Source organism: Miniopterus natalensis, chromosome 1, assembly GCF_054644295.1.
Source record: "Miniopterus natalensis isolate mMinNat1 chromosome 1, mMinNat1.hap1, whole genome shotgun sequence".
NCBI classification, from domain to species: domain Eukaryota; kingdom Metazoa; phylum Chordata; class Mammalia; order Chiroptera; family Miniopteridae; genus Miniopterus; species Miniopterus natalensis.
The window spans coordinates 8148376-8161064 of record NC_142081.1 but is presented as its reverse complement, the minus strand read 5'-3'; the positions used below and the strand labels follow the sequence as shown (position 1 = coordinate 8161064).

The 12689-nt window shown below is 56.9% G+C and overlaps 1 protein-coding gene across 1 annotated transcript in view; it reads right to left on the bottom strand.

Annotated features, from left to right (window-relative positions):
* Nucleotides 1-430: 430 nt before the first annotated feature.
* PRIMA1 (proline rich membrane anchor 1) overlaps nt 431-12689 on the bottom strand; it is a 37124-nt gene continuing 24865 nt past the window's right edge. Inside the window, exons 3-4 of the mRNA XM_087813825.1 lie at nt 8666-8795; nt 431-1480 (exon numbers count right to left, since the gene is read on the bottom strand). Coding sequence (XP_087669951.1) covers nt 1378-1480; nt 8666-8795 — 233 coding nt within the window. The 3' untranslated portion in view covers nt 431-1377. The remainder of the gene's footprint in view (nt 1481-8665; nt 8796-12689) is intronic.

The following is a 12689-nucleotide window of genomic DNA, read 5'->3' as shown; positions in this document are numbered from 1 at the left end:
GAGGCCACAGGCGGCACTGTGCCATGCTAAGGGAAGCGCTCACCAGGCTGGGGGCAAGAATGGAGGCCACAGGCGGCACTGTGCCCTGCCTACGCTCCTATCTGGCTGGAGAGTGGAACCACTTGTTGTCTGGTTTCTTCCTAGCAAGTGTGTGGGTGGTAAGGGAACCACAGGGTCAGGAGCATTCTCCCGATCCACCAGGGGGTGCAAACCCACAAGGCCGCTGTCGCCATGGGCCTAGTGATGTGCCCAAGAGTGGTGGGTGGTCTCCTGGGCAACAGGCCTGGAGGGTCCCTCACCTGTCATCCCTTTCCCTCCCCTTCAACCACCAACTACTGTGGAGTGCTCGGCACTTTTAGAACCTAAGACCTCGGAAAGAGACATTCAAGGGAGCCACTGGAGGAACTCAGCTCCTCCTGGGTGAGGGGAGGGCCAGGGGTTCTCAGGAGAAGGTCTGAGTCCCTGATCGGGGCTACAGGGGAGTGTCAGGGAGACCCAGCGCCAGGCCGGGCTGTCCCAGCCCAGCCCAGAGTGCCCGCGGTGGGTTTGGCACAGTGTGGCCTCTGCCAGATGAAGGCAGGGCCTGGCTCACACAGATGTGGCAGTTCTGATGAGGGTCAGGTGTGAGGATGCTTCTGAGAACAGGCGTCATGGCTTCTGTCCTTCCCGGGCCCTTGGCCTAGGGCTCAGTGAGTCCTTTTGCCTCTGGAAGGCCAGCTGCTACCCCGGGGTGTAAAGGAGCCCCCTTGGTGTGCTCAGTCAGGAGGGGACTTTCAGGCTGGGCTCCCAGCCCTCCATGGCAGGGAGTCGGGAGTCAGGCAGGATCCAGGGGCCCAGGGTGTCAATGGGGACAAGAGGGAGAAGGCAGGTAGCAGATGGGGCGACAGACAGCTGTGTGGGAAGCACCTTAGAAAGGGGACATCTCATGGCTGTGCCGATGGCTTCTGTTGGGAAGGGTACAGTCAACAGAGCAGAAGGCAGGCTTCCTGGGGGCGAGGAGAGGTTTTCTGGCAGGGGAGTGGCCCCTGGATTGCCTTTCTTTTGGCTAAAGGGGGCCGCCTCCCTCCACTCAGCAGACAGACCCTCTGCCTTCGACAGAGCGTGTGCTTTAGACAGTAGCTGGGAGACAGGGCGGGTGGAGCACAGGACGAGATGCAGGGAGCCTCGGGTGGTGGCGCCCCCGGGGGCCGCATGCAGGCGAGCTCCGCTGGGCCCGGGCTGCGCTGCCCCACGGGGCGCACGGCTGGGAGAACGCGCTCTCCTTTGAGGGGCTCGAGGCTGGCAAGGCAATGAAGTCCAGGACAAGTGCAGTGTCAGCTCATGTCCACCAGTGCCACCAAGGTGCCCCTCAGCAAGCCAGCGGGTCCTGGGCTGCACTCACACCACGGCGCTGTTCACGTCTGCGCCCTTGCTGCTCCGACACGACGTCATGGGGTACTCGGCCACGCTCGCGCCGTTCTCCTCCTTCCTCAGGGGTTTCCTGGTGGGGGACACGCGTTAGTCATCGATGCCTGCGGGTGCCGCGCCCTCCCTTAGCTCACAGGCTCTGTTCTGGGTTAGTGTCCTTGGGCTGCTGGCTTGGGGGCGGGGACTTTGAGAAGGCTCTTGCTCCCTCGCTGAGGTTCTGGATTTACAGTAGTACTTTCTGGTTCAATTCTCATCTCCTCTCTTGAGTGGCTCAGGAGGGCTCTGGCCCCCAGCCCTTAGGCCTGAGTGGCGACAGCTCCTGATCTAGGCCATACGTGCTGTGTAGCCCAACCCCAGGCTACAGCACTGCTGCCTCGGGTGGATCTGAGGCCCACAGGGCTGTAGCTCAGACACCTGTGTCCCTAGTAACGCCGGGACCGGGTCTGAACTGGCTCCTGTTGAACTGGCTAAATGGAATGTTTATGGTCATCTTCAAGAGCCCAGGCAGTGACTGCAGCCGCCTTCTCAAATGTCCCCAGAACCCCCCCACACCTAGGGTAAGAAGGGGACTGGTGTGATGCCTGTGGGGTAAAGCCTCAAGGATCAGTCCAGGGAGAGGAGCTGGGAGGTGGTCATCGTGGGGTGGGGTTATCAGGCCTGCTCAGACAGCACCCCGAGATCAAATCCATACACTCTTTCTTTTCTCTTATAGCACAATCAGCTCACAAAACACATGAAGAAACCCAAGTGCACTTAGACTGGGCGTCAGGCCCGGCCACTGTGGCTTCTTCTAGAAAGTGAGATGCTAACCAACACTTCCTCCCATGGTGGCCACGCTTTGTTCAAAGCACTCTCAGCCACAGGGGCTCTCATTCCCTTTCACAATGGTCCCCGGAAGAAGCAAGGCTTAGAGTTGAGTTTCATTTCATGGGGAAACTGAGGCTTAGGGAGAGCTGTGACTTGCCCAAGGTCCCAAGCTGGTTTACGGTGGGGCCTGGACCACTACCCACTACTACCAAGTCCTGGTCCAGCTGTCTTTCTGTTAAATCAGCATCCCCAGCAGGCATCCCCCCAAATGGGCTGTGTTCGGTCAACTTAGGAATGCCTCTTCCCCCTTGTCCTGGAGAAGTTCTCAGAGGCCTCCAAGGAGCCCGTCTCATTTTGCTTTAATCCAGCACATCTCATGTCCTGGAGTCTGAGAACCCCAATTTATGTGGCTAGATGCTCACAGATGTTTTCTGGAACCCCAGGTTTGCAGGGCTCAGAAGAATTGCCTGTTTGGTGATGGGCTCATGGAAATGACAGAGTCTGAGTGAACCTCTGCCCCTGGGCCTTTCCCCCTCTGTCCCCTTCATCTCTCCTCTCATGTCACCCACGCCTTTCCCGGGGGCCTCACGCAGCTCCGACTTGGCTTGGTGGGCTTGATTTCTGACTCAGTGAGTTTGCATTTCTGGAAAAAGTGGAGGTGCATGTTCCTACAGTGAGATCCCGTGTTGCCTGCAATATGAGGCCACTGAAGGGAGATTCTAAGTTTATCATCAATGTACGAGAGGGACACTGGACATCAGAATCAGGATCCTAGAGAATATCACCAGGCAAGCACCTCTGGGCCCAAGCCCGCTGCTTTGTTCCCTAACAATATTCAGTCTTGAGCTGAAAAACCTGCAGCAGGTCCCGGCAGGGGAGATAAGGCTTTGGGGCCTTGGAGAAGAAGAAGGTGTGGAACTCCCTTGGGTGTGGGCAAAGCCTGGGACACAGTTCCTGCCCTCCTTAGACGAGGCGAGAAATCAGCAGAATTGCCTCTGCCGGGGCAAGAGGGGGGATTCTAAAGCCAGCTGCGGCCTGGACTCCGCTGTGCATTCCCCTGGCCTCGGGGAAAATGGTGGCTCAGAGGGCCTGGCCTGAGGCAAGCCTGGAGGGGGGACACACTGGGGACAGGGCAGGGAGGCAGCCCCAGGCTCTTCGCAATGGCTTAGCCAGCTTCCCAGGCTGGAGAGGGTGAAGGGGGTCTGGGCAGGGGCTCCACCCAGCAAAGAGGGCAGGTTTGGCTGGAGCAGCGGTACACGGGCATCCCAGAGCCTGAGCCTGCGGAGGGGAGGGTGGCTGCCTAGGGCCCTCCTGAGAGGTGGGCTTGGTCTGCGCCCCCCACCAGAGCTCAGTCCCCACCGCCCTGCTCCCTGGGCTGCTGCCTGCCCCGCTCCCGAAGTCTTTCTGGGACTCACTGGAGCCCAGGGGACACTGGAGTTGTTTCTACAGCAAGAGAAGGCTCTGCCTCAAAACCCCCTCTGTGTCCTTCCATGGGCAAGCCAGTCAACCTCTTTGTGCCTCAGTTTCCCAGTCTATAAAACGGGCACAATGATGGTGTCCGTTTCACAGGCTTGTTGGGAGAATTAAACACGTTAATGTGTGTTAAGCGCTTAGAGGAGCCTCTGGCACACAGTAAGTGCTCCATAAGTGTTTGTTAGCTCTCAGGATTGTGTTGGAAAGGTGTCAGTGGGTTGCTGCTCCTGTTGGCAGGGAGCAGCCAGCAGTCTCCTGTCTGCACAGATTTCCTACCTAATGTGCGCCCCATGGGGCTGCGGGAACGCTAGAGACTTGCTAGACCCAGCCTGGCTCCGAGGTGCTGCGAGCGAGCCAGGGCTGGTCCCAATAAACCAGAGAAAGGCATTTCCACCCTGGTGCAGGCAGAGGGGCCACAAACGGCTCCCTACACGGCATGGCTCCTAAAACCAAGAGAAAGGGCAGTGAGCTTCTCCTTGGCCATGTCAGGTCAGAGGGCAGCTCTTCCACTTTCCCGGCCCGGGCTGGCAGGCAGCAGGTGCTCCACGTTGTCTGCTTGGAGAGCTGAGCGGACCGCTCCGCCAGTGCCAGCGCCCGGCCTCCGCAGCAGCTGCCTCCGCCAGCATATCTGGGCTGGGCAGGGAGGGCTAGGACCCAGGCACTCCTCTAGGGCCCTGCTCACATCACTGTGACAGGTCCCACGCTCAGCCTGCTGCTCTGCTGGGGAAGCTGGAGGCAAAGGACAGCTCTGAGGAGCCTGAGGAGGGCGGGCTGCCCTGCTTGCTCGCTTCTGTCTCCTGCACCCCACAGAAGGGTGTGTTAAATTAAAAGGTGGTAGTGGGTGTACAAAGCCCTAACCACACTCCCGAACCATAAAGCCCCTCAAGAGGCATGCACAGCACTTCTGACTCTGGGTGGGCCAAGCAACCCTTCTTCATAGTACTCATAGTTTTTAAAAGCCTCTTTTATTAATATACTCGTGTGTGTGTGTGTGATCTGCTTTCTCTGTTGGGGACAGGGTGTGGTGGGGAGTGGGCAGGAACCCAGTCTCATTAATCTCTACATCCTGGCACCTAGTCTAGTCTCATGGGTGCTCCATAGAATATCGGTGGCCCAGCACTGACTCACTGAGAAGCCCTGGGACTCAATGGTTCCAAAGTACCATCAAAGAGCCTTGAGCATTCAGACATGCCCGGCCTACTAGAAGCGGCTCAATCACAAAAAGCTGACGAGCCCCAGGGGCCAACAATAACGCACGTGCTGAGGCGCACCCAGGCACGCACACCGAGCTCACGCACTCCCAGGGAGCAGCACGCGTGCTAATTGTCCGCAATTAACGGTCCGCAGGATTGCCAAACTGTCCTGGGGCCTTTGTCTTTCAGCCAGTGCCTTGTAAATCAGAAGGAAATGGCTGTCAAGTGGCTTAATGGCCAATCGATGGCAGAAGGTGAAGGACCTGTGCCATGGGTGGCCAAAGGAGGCGAGGTGTTCTTCCTGAGCTGGGGTGTGGGGGTGGCTCAAAGGAGGGGGCGGAGCGGGGGTGGGTGTCATTTCTCCACAACACAGGAGAGAAGGGTGAGGGGTGTGGCTGGTGGCCTCACCCTCCAGTGTCCACAGACCTGTGGGGTTCCCTCCCTTCCCCGGGCTGGTGTCTAAGGCCTGCCCTCCTACCCGGGCAGTGGACACCCTGCACCCTGAAGCTTCATCTCGATGACTCCCACTGGTTGTTGCTTGTTTGAGGTCCACATCTGCCCTGGACCAGAGGTTTTTTGTCATCTCTGCTCACAGAGCCCTAGTTTTCCCTTCAGCTGTCCTCTCCTGTTGTAATACGTGGTCCGTGGGGGAAGAGAGGGTCTCTGATTAACAACAGCTTCTCCCTCCAGGGGATGTATGCCTCGAGGGTAGGGACTGTGCCTGGAGCACCCCCACTGAAGTCCCTGTGCCAAGCGTAGCCCTGGTACTGAGCCCAGCCAAGCATTTTGGTTGGCATTTATATGGCTGAGTAGTGGACTGACCTCGTGGCAAGTGGCAGTGACCCTCCTGCTATCTCAAGACGCGAAACAAAGACCCAGGGAGCTGGAGAGAGTCACAGAAGACCCTCATTTTACAGATACGGCAAATAGGCCCCAGGAGAGCAGCCATACCCACTGAGTGGGCCTGGGGATGGGCCTGGGGCTGGGAATGGAACTCAGGGATCTAGACTCCCAGTCCTGGGCTCTTTCAACACCTCCAGGCTGTCTGATAGCATGTGCCAGGCCAAGGGGTAGGGAGGAGGGCTGGGTGGGGGTGCAGGGGATCCCCTCTTTCTTGGGTTTGCCAATGGGAGTCACCCTCATGAGACCCCGGAGCCTGGAGGGAGATCAGGGCATTTCCTCTCCCTCCTTTCCTGTTTTGGGGCTGCATCTCTGGCAGTTCCAACCACAGCTCATGATGATGGGCCTCTCAGGAGTCTCTCAGTTCTCCAGGTTCACATGGCATCTTCCTTTGCCCTTGTCCTAGGGGTGCTAACTGCTCCCACCTCTGCTGGTCATGGACCTCTTCACCAGCTTCACTTGCTCCCTCAATTCGCAAGTCCCACCCACAATCTGGAGGGAGCCCTGCCCACACCCTGGAGGGAGCCCCGCCCACACCCCTGGAAGGGATCCTCTGAGGTGTCTGGGGTGAGCTGTGTGTCTTTCTAGGCCTCTAAGAGACCCTGGAACCAAGAGCTTCGAGCCTGTGGAAGAAGACAGGGTGGAAAGGAGAGCTCTCTGGCTGTTCTGGGCGGAGGTGAGGGTGGCGCCCCCACACGCCTTCCTGGGAGACCCCCAGCCCCGCTGAAGCGCAGGCCAGCATGCCACAGCTGGCTGGCACTGCCAGTCAGATATTAATGTGAGTTTATTCCCCTTACCCTCCTCCTGTTGAAGCAGCACCATCTCGTCAGAAGTCGGGGCAGAGAGGGAGGCAGAAGTGACTGTGTCTTTTGGAAGAGCCTGGGTCTCATTTGTCTCTGTACCTACAGCACCTGTACTTACAGCAGGTGCCCACAAAACACTGGGAATCTGGCTGACTGGGTCCCCCGGAGACTCCAACACATCACCTTGATCTCCAAGGCCTGGTGTGTCCCTGAATTATAGGGCCTTGGGCCCTTTCTGTTCATCTGTTTTTCTGGCTTCAGAAGGCAGACACACACCCCACCACACCCCTTTCCAGGCTCCCGGGAGGAAAGGCAGACAGGGAGAGCCAGGTCCATTCTCAGCCCAACCCTGGCCTTGGAATCACTTGGTGCTGGGTGCAAATTCTGACTCCACTGCTCCCTGGTTGTGCCACCTTGAGCAGCTCCCTTAACACCTTTGAACCTCAGCTTCCTCCTCTGTAAAATGGAACTGATTGGGAGAAGATGCAGATGCAGAGAGAACTGAGAGAATGTTGGTGAAGGGAGGAGCCCAGCGCTTGGCTGAGGTCATTCCCTTGTTATTTATTTATTTATTGTTTTGGGAGAGTGCCTCCAAGCATGAGTGTTGAGGACAGAAGATCCCCAGGGCATGGCCTGCCCCTCATGGAGCTGTGTCACCTGGGTCCGGTCTGCAGCTAACTCCCAGGCTGTTGGTTTGACATGTCCCTTCACCTTGTGTGCCTTATTGTGCATTTGTTTAAGACTTTAACTTGATATTTTACTCTTATTGCTTTGAATTATTAAAGTGAAATCACATAGAACAGTCGATTAAAAGGGTTAAGTTAAATATTTTAGGTGTTATGGTTGCTCTTAATGTAGATCTTCTAACTTGGGGCCATAGGGAATTTTTAAAAACTTTCTTAGAAATGTATTGACCATCCCTATTACCTTTTGGTGTTTTGCAACTTTTCTCTTTGTCTTTGGATTCTATCTTCCCCCAAGATCCCTGTGCTAGAGAGGACATTTTTTGGAGGCTTGAAAAGACTTTCTAGTCCTATCAAGGGACTTGGCAGAGCTGCTGTGTTGTAACTCCAGGGCCTACTCTGCCACACTTAGGGCCCAGGACACAACCCAAACCTCTCCAGACCCCAACAGTAGCCAAACCGTGCAGCAAACCCCAACCGAAACCTCTTTTGAAAGGCAAAATGAGACGGTAGTTACAGAAATGACAGTGAGTGTTACTGAAAGACAGTCTGCTGCTTGGATCATTCATGACCCCACTGGAACATCCTTCAAAACCCAACTTAGGTGTCACATTCACCGAAAAGCTGCTCTGAAGCATCTCAACCTCACTCTTCTCCCAGGAGAAGCACTGCTCCCTCCTCTGTCATCCTTTGCCCTCCGTCTGCGACAACTGAATCCATGGAAGCTGTGCAGCACTTGGTAAGCACTTCCTGCGTACCAGGCACCGCAGGGGACACATGCTGAGCATACTACCTGGAGCAGGCAGCTCACTGCTCCTCAGAGCAGAATGAGGTGGTGACTCTTTCCCCCCATTTTACAGATAAGGACACGGAGGACCAGAAATAGAGCCTGAATTTAGCTCTGACACTAAAACCCAGTCCTTACTCCAAACCAGCATGGCGCCTTCCACCAGTGGCTCCGCTGCCAACCCTGCCAGGATTATTTCCATACTCCAAGGATTATTTCCATACTCCGAGGATTATTTCCATACCCCGAGGCTTTGACTTACAGGAAGGGTCGCTTTCTCTTGCACTGGGCCTGGCTATAATTGGTGCTCATCAAATGCTCCCTGAGCTGAACTCCCTAATAATGATGTGGATACATAAGGTCTGAGATCAGCTTTAAAATATTTCAGCAAATGAAAAGCTGAAAGGGAAAAGGAAAGCAGTGTAGCAAATATTAGCCAAATCTTGACAACTGTTGAATCAGGGTGAAGATAGATGCGAGCTCATGGTACATTCTTTCTGTTTCTTAGATGCTTAACGATTTTTATAATGAAAAAAACACACAGCGGGGTGGGTGGAGGAGCCCTGAGCCCAGCCGGGGTCCCCTCTGGGCTCAAGGCCGGCGGACACTCACCTTTTTATGGCTTTGTAACAAATGATGACAAGCACAGTGAGAAACACCAGGGAGGCGCAGCAAACAGCGATGACGGTGAGCAGCCCCGACCGCCAGCTGTCCTCAGCGGGGCACGAGGTCGAGCTGGGAGCTGAAAGAGACGGGAGCGGCCTGAGTCCCCAGCCTCCCTGGACGGGCCGCCCGGCTGCACCGGAGCTGGACCGTCACGGGTGACTCCAAGGGTGGCATCACTGCCATCCCAGAGGAAGGCCCTCGGACCTGTCCTGCCGTCCCCACCCCCACTCTGGCAGCAGGTGACATCATGGCTGGCCTGCAGCCAGGCCGCAAGCTCCCAGCAGGGGTTAAGCACCACGCCCGGCCATCCATCGTCCCTCAGCTTGAGCTAACTGACAGCAGGGTCAGGTTTAATTTCCCGTGAAAAATAACAGAACATCTCATTCTCTCAGTTGAGGCATTAAGTCCGCTTCCGCTGACGGTGGGGGTGGGAAGCAGGGCTCATGGGGGACACTGGGGAGGAAGCAGAGAAAGAGAGGCTCGTCAGCATCAGTTCTTAAGCTAATTTCTTGAGAGGGGCCAGCTCCCCTCCTTGGATTTGGCCCATGTGGCGGGTACCTGCAGCTGTCTCAGCTTGCACGGGGGCCAAAATCTGGAAGAGTCTGTCATTGACAAAGCCCCTGACACTGGGTGCTGCAGGGCCCCCTGTCATTAGTCATTCCACGAGGTGCTCGGGGTGAGCCTGTCCTCCCCCTTGGCACAGGCTGTGTGTGGGGGGACCCCAGCCTGGGTGTAGGCCCTGACCCAACTTGGAGGAAGCGCCAGGAATTGCAAAAGGAGAGAGGGGGGAGGTGAGAGTGAAGGAGGGAAAGAGAGAGGCGGGGTTGAGGGAGGGACAGAGGGAGGGGGATGGATGGACAGACATACAGGCACTCCTAGCAGCTTTGCACAGGCCTTCAAGATGTGAATGTTTGCGAAAGTATCAAAACTATGCCCTAGACTCAGCGTCCACTTAATAATAGACGCCTTGAGGGGTCCACCAGTACGTGGGGAATAAAGAACTGATTTCCCAAGTGACAACATGGGCGGCTTTGTTGTTGTTGTTGTTATACTCAAGTAATTTACATATAGTGAATCGCACCCGTGTGTGTGGTCTGATCAGCTTTGACAGATGGGTACACCAGTGAAAGCCACACTTCCATCATGATAGAGACTATTTCCCTCACCCAGCAAGTTTCCCCAGGCCCCTTTCTAGTCAACCCGCACCCTGGAGTCTGTGCACAGTAGGTGTGACAGGAGGGGACAGAGTCAGAAATGAATCGAAGGAATGAGTGGGGTGGAAACAACCTCCGTTGTGCATGATTTCTTTCAACTGTTCTTGGAGAGGGGAGTGATGGCCATGTTCGTTTCAACGGCACTTACCCACTGAGATGGGAGCTCTAGCTTTATTCATGGCTCGGCCTCCTGACCCTGTGTGGCCACCTCCAGAGGCCAGCGCTTGCACACATGGCTCCCTGATCTTGAGTTCAGCCCCAGCGCCAGGCACAGCTGGTGACACTGCAGGTATGCTGTGGGTCTGTGGGGCATCATTACGCTTCTCTCCCAACTTTCAAAGTCTCTGTTGACTCAGGCCCAGGTTGCCTGACCTGTTCCCTGCCTGATCCCAGGAGCTGAATCAACTGGGAGACTCAATCAGTGGATAAGGGGGTGCCGCCCACAGTCACCCTCTCCGCTTTCTGCCTCTCAAGCCCAGCTCCCAGCCAAGCAGACAGATCCCAGCCACTGACAATTCAGCCCAGCATGGATCATTGACGGTCCCTGAGCCTTAGAGGCCAGTCTCCTTCAGGGGGACAATGTCTGTGACCGTACTTTTCAAACCACAGAGGACACATCTGGCCTTTACTGTGGGAAACAAGTCAGAAGCCAGTCCCGGCCTCAGGACAATGCCTGGTCGTCACCATGACCTTGTCCCAGGCCCTGTGCCGGGCACTGGAGGCAGGGGCGAGGGAGCCACGTAGCCCCTGTCCAAGGGACAGTCTCATGGCACAGTTGGCGCTTATGTTGTGTGGGTCCCTTTCGGTTCCACTCCCTTCAGCGACATGAAGGGTATTGGGGAAGCTGTCCAGCACGTGTGGGAGCTCGTGCACAGACTCAGCACACGCCTAGCTGACTAGCGCCAGAGAGTGTGGGGCGCTAGAAAGTGTGGGGAGCATCTCCAAGCATGCTTGCTCGGACCCTGCCTCGGGCGGCTCACCTGAGACACCTGTCGGCCCCGGAGCTTTGCTAAATCACTTGTTGGTGGCAGAAGCTCTTTCATAGGCCCTTCGGACAAAGGAGGACACTGGGGCTCGGAGGCGGGGAGGGGAGACCCTGGGCCTCCCATCTCTCAGCCCTGCTTTCCATACTGCCTCAGAGTGCTATGAGGACATGGGTTCCTGAGGTTCCTCCACCGGCTGAGTGCCCCCTTCCACTGCCTTGGTGTCCCCAGCCCCAGAAGCCACCGACGAGGCAGCAGTGTTGGGGGAGGGGCCCCAGCCTTCTCCCTCTCGCCCCACCCCTACACAGGGCCCATTGTCTCCCGACACAAGGGCCCACTCAGGGCCACTGCTGTCCATTCACGGGCCCAGGGCATCCTCGAGGAGGCTTGTGCCAGGGCGTCCACCCTGCCCCACCGTGCGGGCCCACTTGGGTGAGGGGCCCTCACTTGTTTCCTACTCCGGAGGTGCCAGTGTGGCTGGGCTTTAAAATCACAAACACAATCAGACGTGGCACTTTTGGCAAACCTCTGGACCCAGCCTCCCTTTCCGGAGAGAAAGAAGTCCTCTCCTTAGGAACTGATCAGGTGAAAACAGTGAGCATCTGCGTCTCAGCTTCTCTGCTCATGGGAATCTGCTCGGGTTTGGGTGCAGCACAGAGACCACCCCCCTTGTTCAGGTCTCCCTGATTCCTCCCTGGACCAGGGTGCCTGCAGCAGGAGCCCCCTGGCTGCCCAACAACAGTGGGAGAAGGCACGATTCCCTGCCTGCACTGAACAGAAAGACGGGGGGCCGAGATCTTGTGAGGGTGTGGAGAGAGGTGCTTGCCTTTTCCAAAAGCAAGGGGCACCCCCTCTCCACTCTGCAGGAGAGAAGCAGGCTGAAGACACTGCAGTCTAAACGGGAGTCCCTGGTCTTCAGCCTGGCTGGGGGGTGAGCTGTGTGCCAGGAGGCAGGGCTGTGCTTGTCCAGCTTTGGGGGCCATCGGTCTCTTGCGCACTATCGTCCCACAGTCCTCCTGGAAGCCTCGCATTGTCTCCTAAACCCGGCCCAGGAGGCCCTTCCTGCTGCTCAGAGGGGCCGTGGGGGCTGTCGTGGTCGAGCCTCTCGTCCACTGTGGATGGAAATTGGCGGTTATGGTAGCACATAGGCCTTGGACAGTCTGGCGAGGGGTCCTGCCAGAAGCCAGACCAAAGTCTGCCACCATGACTATCTCAGCGCTCCAGAGGGGTCCGAACAGCAAGGCCGACCAGGCTGGACACCTCATTTGCTTCATGGGGAGAATGGCCCAGGGCCCCTGGGCCCACACTCACTGCTGTACCGGTGGCCCCCAAACATGCGCCCTGCCCTCTGCCTCTTTTCAGCAACTACCCCCCCACTACCTCACTCCTGTGTAGCATCCCTCAGACACCCACCCCCTGTGCTGGAAGCTTTGTCTGAGAGCTACTGCCTCCCTGCCCTGCCCTCCTCCCAGGCTCAGGCCCCAGTGGCTGCACCCTCTGACCTCTGACCCCGTCTCCACCTGCCCTTTCTCTCCGCCCTGCCCCCTTTCTGGACTCCAGGCCTGAGCTGGTTCCTCCCCAGTTATCACAGTCACCCGGCCCCTCCTCCCTGGTACCTCCCCCAGTTCAGCACAGTGGTATCCACACTGGCCTTGAATCAGAAGGGCCTGGAGTGAAATTCCTGATTCTGACCCTGGGAAAATCATTTCATCTTTGAGATTTAATTTCAATTCCTTACACTGTAATTGGGGCAAAGCATCAGAACCTCCTCCA